Source organism: Canis lupus, chromosome 4, assembly GCF_048164855.1.
Source record: "Canis lupus baileyi chromosome 4, mCanLup2.hap1, whole genome shotgun sequence".
Lineage (NCBI taxonomy): Eukaryota > Metazoa > Chordata > Mammalia > Carnivora > Canidae > Canis > Canis lupus.
The window spans coordinates 74,658,347-74,672,795 of NC_132841.1; the positions used below are offsets into that span (position 1 = coordinate 74,658,347).

Below are 14,449 nucleotides of genomic sequence, written 5' to 3' on the forward strand. Positions count from 1 at the left end.
ATGAAATCTTGCCATTTGCGATGCCATGGATGGAGCTGGAGAGTATTAGGGTAAGCAAAATAAGTCAGTCAGAGAAAGACAAATATCATATGATTTCATTCATATATGGAATTTAAGAAACAAAACAAATGAGCAAAGGGGGAGAAAAAAGAGAGAGAAAGAGAGGCAAACCAAGAAACTGACTCTTTCTTAACTCTAGAGAACAAACTAAGAGTTACCAGAGGAAAGATGGTTGGGGGGATAGGTGAATTAGGTGATGGAGATTAAGGAGGGCACTTGTGATGAGCCCCAGGGGTTGTGTGGAAGTGTTGAACCACTATATTGTATATCCGAAACTAATATTACACTGTATGTTAACTAACTGGAGTTTAAATAAAACTTCAGAAAAAAAGAAAACAGTATATGTGACAACAATATTTAAACGTACGATTTTTTAAGACAAGGTTGTTTTGGTTTTAGTGTTGGTTTTGGTGGCAGTTTCTTTCGCCTTTCCAGTTTTAAAGACTGAAATGCTCTGAAAATGCATTAGACTGTCCTTGAATATCAGCTATCCTTTCTGCTTCTATAGGCTTAGTCAGAATGTATGAGCTTTTTGAAAGCCTTCTTTGCTCAGGGAACAGAGGGAGCTCTTTCTTGGTGAGGCACCTTACATCTTTTGTCATAATTTGTATTTTTGTACAGAAAATACATCACCATAGTGAACTAAACCACTACCTGAGATGCTCTGATGAGATCTGTATGTCAGTATTCTTAGCCTTTCCACTCTTCGTGAATGAGGGCATGACCAGGGGCCTTAAATAAGACAAATGTGTATTCGATTCTGCTTAGTGGCTTGGTGAAGTCTTCTCCTTTTTCTGGACCTCACTACTTCATTCCAGTTTCCCACTGGATAGTGATGTGATCCTAGGCAAGTTGTACAACCTTTCAGTGTTTCCCCATCTATCAACCAAGGACAATAATTGTACCCACCTAAAAGTTTTGTGTGAAGATTAAATAAAGTCATGCACATACAGTGTTTAGCACAGTGCCCATAAAAATCAATGTGTAATAATTTTTTTCTGTACTTAGCTATTACACAATACTTGAATTTTACATGTTTTTGTAGTCTTTCTTCAATGGTAGTATATTTGGATTAGCCAGCTCAGGGATATTTGGACACTGTGGTGATTCACAGCTCTGCCCTCTATAGTGGACATATCAGGAAAGGCAGTTGGCTTATTATTATTAATATTACCCACCTTTGTCAACAAGAATGTTTGTTGCCTTTCCCAGTGAGCAGAGGAAAAGTTGAATAGGACTGACTCTCCCCTCTACACTGAGGAAATACCAGGCTTTGGAGGTATTTTGTAAATTCTGGAAAAAGTAGGAGGAAGTTGGTGTTAGAATAGTAGCAGGATGCATATTTGTATATTCGTGTTGAGTAGTGTTGAAATCTTGCTGAACTTGGAGACGAGAATTGATAGTTGCACCAATAGGTGTAATCAGGTGAGTCTTTTCAACAGCACTTGGAAACAAAAAGCAGAGAAAATCAGCAGTTAGGGTACGACAAGGTTAGAGTTTGATGAGGAAGAGGTGTTGAAGGCACCGGTGAGAGATTATTTAAAGAGATGAATCCTATGTGGTTGGGCAGAAGAGGAAGTAAAGCCAGAGAGATGCTTATAGGTAATGAGACAACCAAAATGGAGAGATCAGGAGACAGGCCTTACTAGGCTGAAGACCCAAGGTACTGGGCACGGAAGTCTGAAGGGGCTGACAATATATAAGGTTTTGGTGGGATTTTATAGTTTTAATATTTCAGACTTGGATGACTCTGGATGACAGGTATTTCTGGTCATGGTCTTGAAAGTAAGAGAGGGAGAGAAAGTAAGGGGAAATCCATTAGAGTTGAAGAGGTTAAGAAACTGAGTCCAGAATGTTCCATGGATCCTCCCTGATCTCCCTGACATTACTGGGACTGAAAAGCTCCCAGAGTTTTTTGCCTGAGAGACACAGCTCTCCTCCAGGGCCTGGAAGCCAGGAGTGATCCCACCCTTCAGATGAGACCCTGCTTGCTATTAAACGGATAAAATGAAGAGGAAGTAGAAGAGGAAGATGAGGAGGAGACTGAGGGGAAGGAGAAGAAGAAAGGAAAAGAAACAAAAGGAGTTCTGGCTCAAAGTGGTTCTTCAGTGCCTTTGCAATTGCATTCTTGCCAGGTCTGCATGTCATTTCACCAGATGTGCCTGTTATATCTGGGTTTCTTTCTTTCTTTCTTTCTTTCTTTCTTTCTTTCTTTCTTTCTTTCTTTCTTTCTTCTTTCTTTTTCAAGATTTTATGTATTAAGGGAGAGAGAGAGAGAGAGAGAGAGAGAGAGAGAGAGAGAGAGAGCATAAGCAAGAGGGAACAGCAGGCAGAGGGAGGGGGAAAAGCAGATTCCCAGCTGAGCAGGGAACCCAATGTGGGGCTCATCCCAGGACCCTGGAGTCATGACCCAAGCCAAAGGCAGACACTTAACTGACTGAGCCACTCAGGTGCCCCATAGCTGAGTTTCTTTTGCACTTAAGTTCTGCTCTTCCTACTTAATATTTACGTCATAGGAGAAGAGGCCCAGAGGACTTCTATGACTGCCAGTGATGACGTAACATGTTCTGTTACACGACACAAGGGATAAAGGTTGCAGATGGAACTAAGGTTGCTAATGGACAGACCTTAGGATAAAGACATTATTCTGGATGATCTGAGTGGGTCCAATGGAATCACCAGAGTCCTTAAAAACAGAAAAGGGAGGGAAAAGAGATAGTGTCAGGATGATGCCATATAGGAGACTCGCTGGCCATTGCTGACTTTGAAACCAGGGATAAGTGGCAAGGGACTGAGGAATGAGGAGAGCCCCTTAGAAGGTGAATAAAGCAGGAAAACAACTCTTCCCTCCAGTCTCCAGAAAGGAATGCAGCTGTGCTAACACCTTGATTTGAGTCCGGTGAGACCCATCTCTGACTTTTGACCTCCAGAACTGCGTGATCCTTAATTGGTGCTATTTTAAGTCACCAACTTTATGGGAATTTGTAATGCCAATAATAGGAAACTAATTCAGGTCCCTCGAAATATCCTGGCGGGTATGTATCCAGTGTGAAGGATTCATACCCACCCCAAGCCGGTGAGGACCAAGAGGCACTGGGATCCCTGCTTGCCGGGGCTGCCCAGGCCTGCAGGAGGTTGAGGGATTCGCCTTCCTGCACCTCTCACTGAACACATCTGGTTGGCTAGAAGCCATGGAGGACCAGTATGGGGTCAAATTCCTCCTGAATGGGGTAAGGAGGTCTGTTTCAGCCCAGAGGTGTGAAATCTTGGCTGGTTTATCCAGTAAATTCTCAGGATGCTTTGGCAAGCTCCCTGGTTTGCAGCATTCTCTCCTCAAGGTAAAGCTTGAGCCCAATGGGTGTCCCCCTCCCAGAGCAGCCTGTGCAGGTAAACTGGAGAAACACCTTCACGTGGTCTCAGGCTTCTTTATCTCCCCCACTGTCCTGGTTTCCCTTTGGGTGAGTGGAGGGGGGCCGGGCAAGGCCCTGCTGTAAACGTAGAGAAGCACTTGGGGGACCCGCAGGCTCCGCGTGGGGCCCTAACCATTGGTCTCCTCATCTCTGGGTGCCCCTGAAGGGGCCTGCCCAGGGTGGACCTCGAAGATGAGTGCAGGCCATTTCCGCTCTGCGTGACTCGGCAAAGAGAGAGACTGCCCATCAGTGGGAGCCCCAGCTTGCCCTGGAAGGGAACCCCAAGAGGCCTGGCGCACGAGGGGTCTGCGCGGCGCAGGGCCAGGCGGGGAGCTGGCAGGGGAGAGGCGGAGGGAGCGGGGTCCCGGGCCCACCTCCGCCTCAGCGCCGGGGGTGGGGGGCTCACCCCCCCGCGGTCCCGCCCCGGGTGCCTGTCCCGGGCCTCCCCTATTTGGCCGGCTCGGCGGGCTCTGGGCGGGGCCGGCGGCGCGGGGGCGGGAGGCCGCGGGAAGATGCGCGGCCCGGAGGCTCGGCGGCCGCGGGCGGGACCCGGGGTGAGGAGCTGGGGTGGGGACCCGGGCTGGGGACCGGGGCTGGGCGGCCGGTCCACGGCCCGCGGAAAGCAGGCGCCGCCCGCTCAGTCAGTCCCCTTTGGGCAGGGAAGGGGGGATCGAGGTCCCCAGCCCCTGGCGGCCGCTCCGCTCCGCTCCGTCCCGCCCCTGGGCCATGTCCCCTGCCTCTGTGCTCGGCCGCGGGCGGGGACTTGATCCCTTGAGCTGAGCGCTAGACCGCGTTGACTTTTCTGCCCCCAACAACTGAACCATGCCATGTGCCCGGAGGAGCTGGCTTGCAAGGCTCTCCGTTGTAGCTCACCTCCTTAACTTTGGGGCCCTTTGCCATGGGACACAGGCTCAGCCCGGCCCGGTGCACTTCCCGGACAGGAGGCAAGGTTAGTGGCTTTTCTTTATTTCCTTTGAAAGCCGTGGCGGAGAGACGCGTGGAAAGTTGGTTGCTTCCCCCCCTCCCCTCCCCCTCCCCCTCCCCCTCCGGCTGAACCCTGCAAGACCGTTCGGCGGAGTCCTAAGGAAATTTGGAGCTCAGTGACACGGGGCGTCTCAGAGCTCCGTGCTGAAAGTGGCCAGTCCTGAATTCTCCCCCAAAGGCGAGTGTGCCCCGCTCTCTACCCCGTTGCTGCAGCAGAAAGGCCCAAGAGGTAGCTGGTAACGCCTCCCTCCACCCCCTTTTGTCTCCCCTTTCAGTGCTGCACTGTTTCAGTCCTCTCTTTTTCAAATTCTGAACAGGGAAAATGATTTTTTTTTTTTAAAGTTCCATCTGGCCCCTGGCAGTCATTGCAGTGTTTCTAGTTAGTTCCAGCTCTGCACAGGGGAGGGGAAATGTGATTCCGGCCCCCTGCTGAGCGAGTTTGGCTGTGTTTTGGTTTCCTGGAAAGATGTAGGTCTGTGTTTTGAAAATAACAGTTCTTTTTTTTTTGGGGGGGGGGTGGATTACCCCTGTAGGGGCTCACCTTTGCCTGTCCCGGCTTCCCCGTGCAGCTGGCTGCATCCCCTTGGGATTGTGATGAGAGCTGCAATGCTCTGGAAAACACTGGAGGGGGTGTGCGGACAAGTTGTTATTTAAACCCAACACCTCGAGGGGAGCAGCGCTGCTGCCTCTGCTTTTTTTTTATTGGACTTTGAAAGATCAGAGACACTTTTGTGTTTGGTGGGGAGTTCCTTGGCTTCTAGGACAAGACAGAGCGGCAGCAATGGCCCGTGTGGCTGGAGAAACTGTCATGTGCCAAGACCGTTAAGGCACCCTGTGTCAGCCCAGCACCCAGCGACAAGGGCCTTCTGGGGTTGCTGGGCCATTGCTACTGTCCCTGTTTTAAAGCTGTGGAAGCTTGGGGAGTTTAGGGGCCCAGCTCATGGTGCAGTGAGGTTTTGAACTCAGGTAGCCTGGCTCCGGAGGCTGTCCTCTTAGCAGCAATAAGAACAACACACGCACACGCGCACAGTCCAGTGTTTGCTGACTATGCTCAGGCCTTGAGAAGCCGCCCTAGTATTCTGACCCCATTAATGACCAGGATCAGTTGGGTGACAGCTCGCCAGCCTGTGTTTGTAGAGGGTGTCCACACAGGGGGCTGCCTACGTGGCAAAGTTCAAACACTGCTGAGAACTCCTCTGCTGTGACTTCGAGAGCCATCAGAAGCAAGCCCCTTTGCTTTCCTTGGAAGCTGGAGCCCGAACACCAGGGTTAGATGTCAATCAGCCAGCACTTGCTTGTGTAAACGTTCCAGATACCATCTCCCACCCCCAAGTTTAAAATAGCAGCATTTGTTTTTCTTTGAAATACAGCCTCTTTGTGAAAAGTCTCCCTTCTGGCAGCACAGACAAAGCCTGTGAGCACTTCCCAGGGCATTTGGACATGATTTGCTTCAAAGATACGCATTCTCCTGGGTTGGCTTTCAGCTCTCCTTGCTCCCCATCTTCTTTGTAAGTGAATTTAGCCTAGTGTGGAGCAGATACTCCCTGGGCCTTGCTCTCTTCTCTCTGGAAGGTGAGAGATGTTTATTTTTCTTGGTCACCTTTGGGATTACGTGGTGAAAGTATTTGATATTGAAAAATAGCTGTATTGGGGTGCCTGGGTGGCTCAGTGGTTGAGCGTCTGCCTTTGGCTCAGGTTGTGACCTCGGGGTCCGGGAATCGAGTCTGCATGCCGCTCCCCGGGCAGGGAGCCTGCTTCTCCCTCTGCCTGTGTCTCTGCCTTTCTCTCTGTGTCTCTCATGAATGAATAATTTTTTTAAATTTTTATTTATTTATGATAATTACAGAGAGAGAGAGAGAGGCAGAGACACAGGCAGAGGGAGAAGCAGGCTCCATGCACCGGGAGCCCGATGTGGGATTCGATCCCGGGTCTCCAGGATCGCGCCCTGGGCCAAAGGCAGGCGCCAAACCGCTGCGCCACCCAGGGATCCCTCTCATGAATGAATAAATAAAACCTTAAAAAAAAAAGAAAAAGAAAAATAGCTGCAGAGTGCTCTGAGTTTATTAGCAATGCACAGAAACTTAGGTTTTAAAAATAATTTCCATTTTTAAAGTCTTTCTCCAGAGTATTTGTTCTTAATCAGCTCACCAATGGATTTAAAAGTAATCCACATTTGGTGCAACAGAGACATTTCTGAGCAGGCGTCATTTAGAACCGAGTGGAGAGACGGAGAACAAATGAGAGGGAGAGAGAGAGAAAGAGAGAGAGATGGAGAGAAGGGATGAGAAAACTCTAAGCCTCTTGGGACTAGGATGACCTGGGTTTTGCCCCAGTGACCAGTCTATCATTTCACAAAGAACCAATGTCCCTAGATTTCCATTTCTACTCTGACAACATTTTTGAATCGCACCCAATCTCTGCACATTTAAACTTGCAAATGATTTCAGATATCATCTCTGCCATCCTTATTTTTCCAAGGAGGAATGCGGGGGGGGGCTTAGAAGTGGGTCAGTTAGCATGTATTCAGTGAGCACCTGTTAAGTGCCGCTTCACCCAAGGGGATTGCACAGGGTCCCGTGGTTGGAAGCATTCTGATCCTAGGTAATCATTAACATTCTTTTTAGTTCTATGGGTTGGGCAGAGGCAGGATTTTAGCCCTGGGAAAGAGCACAGAGGTATATCCAGTCTTTTCAGGGACCAGAAGAGGCAGATTTGACACTCTGCCCAGTATTCTTTCCAGATCACTCACTTGTGATATATAAACGTGCAACGACTTCCACAAGGTTTCTTGGTTCCCAACCAAGTACCAGAACAATGGGGAATACTGGTCTTGCACATAACACACTGCCTCTCTTGTACAGCCAGGGATAGCCCCTTGGGTTCCTTGTTCCTTGTGCTGTCTACAAGTCACCGGCTGTTGCTATGATTTCCTTTGCTCCCAGAGACTCTGAAATCAACAGAGCAGACAGTTTGGCCTGTGGTAGAGTTGTGCTTGAGGCTGCACAAGTTTGTGCGGGAACAGGGGAAGTGTTTCAAGGCAAATGGTTCACGTGGGCTTCAAAATGAACGTTGTAATCACCTATCTATGCTATTTGAAAAAAAATAAGGAAGAAATTATTTCATATATCTTCTTTATGTAAGAAGATACTTCACAGTTTTGGTATTTTATTTGTGTTAGTTATCATAAGCAATTATGGTCTGGAGGTCAGTAGTCATAGGGCTGGTGAGCAAATCCAGCTTCCTGTGGCATATTTTCCAACTTTGAAGGGATCAACATAATCCTCTATATCTTGCCATGTGTAGTTTCCTATGACAAAAATATACTCGAAAGGTTGCAACATTCCATGGAAGAGAATTATGAAAATGAACTTCTGGGCAGCCCAGGTGGCTCAGCGGTTTGAGCAGGTGCCTTTGGCTCAGAGCGTGATCCCGGAGTCCCAGGATCGAGGCCCGCGTCGGGCTCCCTGCATGGAGTCATCTTCTCCCTCTGCCTGTGTCTCTGCCTCTCTCTCTCTCTCTCTGTCTCTGTCTCTGTATCTCTCATGAATAAATAAATAAATAATCTTAAAAAAAAAGAAAGAAAATGAACTTCTGACTCTTAGAGAATTTAATTGCTCATTTTTAATAAAGAGTCTTAGAAATCCATTGAAATACACAGTATAGGGCAGCCCCAGTGGCGCAGCAGTTTAGCGCTGCCTCCAGCCCAGGGCGTGATCCTGGAGACCTGGGATCGAGTCCTGTGTCGGGCTCCCTGCATGGAGCCCGCTTCTCCCTCTGCCTGTGTCTCTACCTCTCTCTCTCTCTCTGTCTCTATGAATAAATGAATAAAATCTTTTTAAAAAAATTAAATACACAGTATAAAGAGTTAAGTATAGATTTTACCAAAACTATAAAATCTGGCAGATAAATATTCTCTCACTGGTCTCCTTTCTTCGTAAGCAGAAGGTTAAAGATCGCTTGGTGGTGTGTATTTCTAAAAGCACTTGTGCCAGTAGGCTTCGCACAGAGTTTCTCATGAAGTATCATCAATGCTTGTGACTGAGGGTTTCGAGTCTAATTTTAGGTAAGGTAAGGCGAGGTGCTCAGGGCTGATAATGTATTTCCATAAAGCTGCAGACTGTGATGTGATTACAGTGTGTCTCAGTTCCAACAACCACAGCCTTGTTGATGCCCCATCTTGACATCTGGTTCTCAGTGGCAGACCCTTGAGAAGCAGCAAGGGCAGCAGGGTTAGGGCTCTGGGGTCAGGTCACCCTGGAACGAATCCTCACCCCTCTTCATTGTCTTTTTGCAGGGGTGGGAATGAGGGCTAATGAGATGAGGGGCTATGTTAGTAATATCTGTCCCAGAGAACCATAAGGATACAGCAAGAGACCAGGTTGGTATACTCTGAATGCTGTGCTTGACCGCAGCAATGGTAAAAATTGAGGTAAAAAAATGAGGGCCTATTATTATTTCCTGACATGTTTTTTTCTCCATTCCTGTCATATCCCCTCTGGGCTCTGCTTTCTCCTGGCCAAGGTTATAGCTGCCTCCTCTTCCAAACAAAATACCTACTGAGAGGAAGCCAAGGTGGGTGTGGGCTTTTCCCCTGTCTCTGCTTGGAGGTTATATCTATTTATGACACAATGATCCTTGGTGGCCAACTGTCTATCTTTAATACTAATTATAGCCACTGTAATAAATGTAGCACTGTTCTACACTTATTACATGTATTAATACACCAGCTCCTCATAGCCACCCTACGAGGTAAATACTCATATTTTGATGCCCTTGTATAGACAAGGCAACTAGGGGTAGGCCACCAGTATGAGTCACACTCCTATTTCTATCCACACCTACCGGCTGACATGGCTTAGCTGCTTCATTTACAATAAACTCAAGAAGAAAATCTAGTCTTATCTCTTGTTACTCTACCGGATAAACAGGCCATTGTTATCTATCTCCCTGTACTGCTGAGCATATTGAGGCCTCTTTTTTTTTTTTTTTTAAGATTTTATGTATTTGTTCATGAGAGACAGAGAGAGAGAGAGAAGCAACCTCCATGTAGGAAGCCCGATGCAGGACTCAATCCCAGGACTCCAGGATCACACCCTGGGCCAAAGGCAGGTACTAAACCATTGAGCTACCCAGAGATCCCATATTGAGGCCTCTTAAAGAAGTCATGCCCTCCTCTTCTTGTCCGATCATATCCCCAGGAGCAGTAGTATCACTTCTACTCTACTATTCTGCCCTTCAACTCTCTCCCAAGTGCAACTGCTTATGTACATGAAGTGCAGTGGCTAAGAACATGATTTTGAAAGAGGAAGCATGAGATTTCAGTAGTAAGTAATGTTGCATATTGGGTCTGTGACCTCTCTTAGGCTCAGTTTCTTTATCTATGAACTGGGAATTTACTGAATCTGTGTCACAGATTGTTAAGTACTGAAGGAGAAGAGACTTACGGTACCTGGCTCATAGCAAGTGCTCGTTAAGTGGCTTCTATGGTTACTATCATTAGATTATTGTATAGCCACCTTATGCTGGCTTTCTTCAAAACCCACGAGATTGAAAGCAACTGGGTCAAGAGCCCTAAATTTGTTTGCTCTTTTTTTCTTTGAGGAGTAGGTCCTGGAACCTAGGCAAGCTTTATCTTTCATTTTATATTTTCAAAACTCTTGTTTAATTCTTTGAGATGCATCTTCAGAGATAGGCCCAGAGAAGCATTTCCTGAGGGAGAAGTCAGCCTCTGGGCAGTGACCACACACAGCTGGGCCCACCTCAAGATGATGGCTTATGCACTGTTGAGTAAGACTTTTTCTGCCCCTAATTTCCATCTATTTCTAACCCTGGAGAAGCCAGAGACATCACTGTGAGTAGTAGAAGAAAAGAGTAAGCTGAGAAGAATAGAAGGGAAGCCAACTGTATCCACCCTTTTTCCACCCACCCTGGCCTTGCCTCTCCTAAGCTCTGAACCTGGAAGGTCAGTGAAACTCTGATACTAAATATGTCCAGATATTCCATGGAGAGAAGGCAGTATAGAGGACTGAGTCAATGTGACTCAGTCATGGCACACTAGCGTCATTGATTTGTACAAAACCCCTTTCTTTATTTTTTTTTATGCATTTTTGTCCCTACTCTCATTCTTCCTCATGGAAAACCATTTTAATGGGTTCCATATGTATTTTTTGTTTGCATATGTTCTGGCCGACTTTGTAGTGTATTGTTTTTGTGTATTTTCCATTGATGTCAATGGCTCTGTATTAACTTGTATCTTATTTTTCACTGAATATTGTTTTTAAAGATTTGCCTATGTTGCTATGTGATCTGTTGCTCCTAATGGTTGCAATTAGAAACAATGGTTCTGGATTTTTTTAAAAAAATGTAGATGTAAACATCTAAAATATTGAGACTATTTATTAGTACCTAAGAGTAAAAACTCTGTGCTCTGCCCTGTATTTCATCCAAGGCAGAAATGAACAATTTCCTAAATATGTTGGAAGGTGGTTGTCTGGGAAAGGAGGCCATTTTATAAATGTCCCCCATTAAGTCCAATTCTTTTAATTAATCAGCTACAAACCTGCTCACTGATACGGCAATACGTTACGAGCCAGACACCTGCGACCTGCAAGATTCTGGCCTCCAAAAGCTTAGGGAATAAAGTCTGACGAACAAAAGGCTTTGTAAAATGAGGCTGTTCCGGGAGGTATGGAAAGTAAGGACCTGGGGGTGCAGAGGAGGGAGAGAGGACTTCAACCAGGGACATTAGGAGAAAGAAGAAGGGGGACTAGCGTTGGGAACTTCAAAGCATAAGTGGGAATAAACAGGATTATCGGTAGAGAGTGCAAAAGACACAGTAGTTGGGGTGTAACATGAACAAAGCAATGTAAGCTGAAAAGTGCAAGGAATACATCTGGGAGGCAGCAAGTGGAATTTGTTTTTCTTTCTCTTCCTCGCTTCATCCCTTCCTCCTTTTCTTTTTTTCTTTCCTTTTTTTCCTGTAAAGCAAAATATTAGTCTTTTTTTTTTTTTAAGATTTTATTTATTTATTCACAAGAGACAGAGAGAGAGAGAGAGAGAGAGAGAGAGAGAGAGGCAGAGGGAGAAGCAGGCTCCATGCAGGGAGCCCGACACAGGACTCGATCCCGGGTCTCCAGGATCATGCCCTGGGCTGAAGGCAGCACTAAACTGCTGAGCCACCCAGGGATCCCCAAAAGATTAGTCATTTTTCTAAGTGGCTACTGGTTTGCCTGAAGAAGTCTGTAATCCTGAGTGATGATCAGGCCCTGCCAGTTAGATTCCTTGTTATCCTCAGACATCAGGATGCGGAGGAAGTGCTGGGGATTTAAACACGAGCAAGCCAAAGGTCCGTGTGTTCTTGTGTGTGGAAGGAACAGGTGTTCCCGTCTTGCATTTTCAGAGTGGCTGTTTTCATCTTCCCATTTTTATTTTGTATATTTTGTAAAAACAAAAAGAGACACCCACGTGTCCTTAGGCACCCTGCCCACGCTATGGAGCACCGATCTGTGGCCGGTGTGGGCCTCTCAGAGTGGACCCCACCGGTAGGCTGCTTCGCATTTTTCTCGAACCCGAGTTAATGGAAGTTCCTGAGGCGCTTAAGCTCCTTACGATACACAGTGAAGCTCTGTGATCTGTATTAACGAACTCAGGACTTGAAACATTCCTCGTGCTGACCTTGCCCCTTCCTAACAGTACACCTCGTCAATGAATTCTCGGCTTAATTCGTCTCTGCTGAAGCATCTGCCATCGGAGCGCTGCCCCTGGGTCGGCCCAGGCTGCCACGGGTCACCCCGGGGGGGACCCCCCCGAGTCGATTTGAGTTGTTCAGGGAATTTATAGGGACAGTGCTTGTACGGTGGACAGGACCTGGAAACATCGGGTCATTAGCAGTATTTTGCAATCAACAAGCTAACGTCTAAGTTCCAAATGGCAGAGCGTTTACCTTGCCATAGACTCAGCAGAAAGTTCTCTCAGTTTTTTCATTTATTTATTTATTTAAATTTTCAATATTTATTTATTTATTTATTTATTTATTTATTTATTTATTTATTTTTATTGGAGTTCGACTTGCCAGTGTATAGCATAACACCCAGTGCTCATCAGTCTTTTTAAAGATTTTTTTAAAAATTATTATTTTATTACTTATTATTAAATAATAAATTTTTTAAAAGATTTTTTTAAAAAATTTATTATTAATTTTATTTTTTGACAGAGAGATGGAACCAGAGAGCCCAAGTGGGGGGGGAATGGCAGAGGGAGAGGGAGAAGTAGGCAGCCTGATGCAGAACTCGATCCCATGACCCCGGGATCAGGACCTGGGCCAAACACAGACGCTTAACTGACTGAGCCACCCCGGCAGCCCTCGGTTTTATTCTTTGTCTCCTTTTCTTTCAGAGCATTTCATCAAGGCCCTGCCCGAATACCACGTGGTGGCCCCCGTCCGGGTAGACGCCAGCGGGCGGTTTCTGTCCTATGGCTTGCACCCTCCCATCACCAGCAACCGGAGGAGGAGAGATTTGGCTGGCCCGGAGGATCGGGCCTATTACAGGATTTCACACGAGGACAAGGACCTGTTCTTTAACTTGTCAGTCACTCAGGGATTTCTTTCCGAAAGCTATATCTTGGAGAGGAGACACGGGAACCTGTCCCACGTGGAGATGGTGGCTTCCTCGGCGCCCCCCTGCCACCTGACGGGCACGGTTCTGCAACAGGGCACCAGGATGGGGACTGCCGCACTCAGCGCCTGCCAGGGACTGGTGAGTGCCCGCGTCCGTCCTCTCCTTCCCCGCCCCCAGGCTCCTGTCCCCTCGGCCTGCACCCCCAGGACCAGTGGGTTCACCCACACATTCAGTGCACACCAGTCGAACGCTTGTGATGCACACGGTCCCGGCTGCCATGTGGCCTGGGGAGCCCTGCATAGGAGTCCAATGGAGCAATCTGGGCGGCGTGAAGAGTAAGGGTGCTGGGGGCCCGCCACCCCGAGCAGGGGACACTAAACCAGGAGCCACACGGCGGGAAGGGAGGCCGCTCAGAGGGTATCGCCCTGGCTGGCCGGCCTGCGGCTCTTGGATTAGGAAAGCCTGGATGTGGGCTGAAGGGCGAGGCTCACTAGTAGTGATGGTGGTGGTAGCAGCTGCGGCGGTATCGTCCTTGACGGTGTGGACTTCGTGGTCATCCTTCGTAGGGAACGTAGGCTGTTGGTTTATCCCTTCGTGCCTTTGTCTTCTCATCCGGCAAACCCACCTCCTCGAGCAGGGCTTGGCGAAGGACGGGCCGCAGCCAAATCCGACTGCCTCTTGGTTTTGGTAAATGAAGTTTTATTGGAACACAGATAAGCCCACGTGTTCACATTCTCTAAGGCTGCTTTCCAACCACAACAGCAGAGCTGAGTAGTTGACATCAGGACTGTATGGCCCATGAGGCCCCCAAATTGCTATCTGGCTTCCACTGGAAAAAAAAATTTTTTGCTAATCCCTGTAATAGGCTATTGTGAGAATTTTTTTAAAAAAAGATTTTATTTATTCATGAGAGACAGAGAGAGAGAGAGGCAGAGACACAGGCAGAGGGAGAGGCAGGCTCCATGCAGGGAGCCCGACGCGGGACTCGATCCCAGGACCCCAGGATCAGGCCCTGGGCTGAAGGCGGTGCTAAACTGCTGGGCCACCCGGGCTGCCCTATTGTGAGAATTAAATGAATTGACATATATAAACACCTTAGAAGAGTGCTTAGGAATAATATACACTCCATGGCTATTGACTGCTATTATCATTTTTTTTAATGTTTCCAATATGCCAGGTACTGGAATGTGTGGTTTATGAGGTGATTTATGTACATTGTCCTCTTCTGCCCCCAGGTCCCCATCTTGGTTACTTTTTAGTAGGTGATGAAGCTTGGAGATGTTGAATAACTTTATTGCACCAGTTAATTTGAGCCCGAGTCTCTCTACCTTTTACCGGTCGCCCTCTGATTCCTTCATCTCCCCTAGTTTTGGGGAA

The 14,449-nt window shown here is 47.4% G+C and overlaps 1 protein-coding gene across 3 annotated transcripts in view; it reads left to right on the forward strand.

The window, feature by feature from the left end:
* The first annotated feature begins 4,009 nt into the window (after positions 1–4,009).
* Positions 4,010–14,449, forward strand: part of ADAMTS12 (ADAM metallopeptidase with thrombospondin type 1 motif 12) — a 255,697-nt gene continuing 245,257 nt past the window's right edge. For all 3 annotated transcript variants that reach the window (XR_012030322.1, XM_072824981.1, XM_072824980.1), the window contains exons 1-2: positions 4,010–4,419; positions 12,849–13,210. Coding sequence is in view for 2 of the 3 variants with exons in the window: in XM_072824981.1 (XP_072681082.1) it covers positions 4,293–4,419; positions 12,849–13,210 (489 nt within the window). In the remaining variant the exon portion in view is untranslated. The remainder of the gene's footprint in view (positions 4,420–12,848; positions 13,211–14,449) is intronic.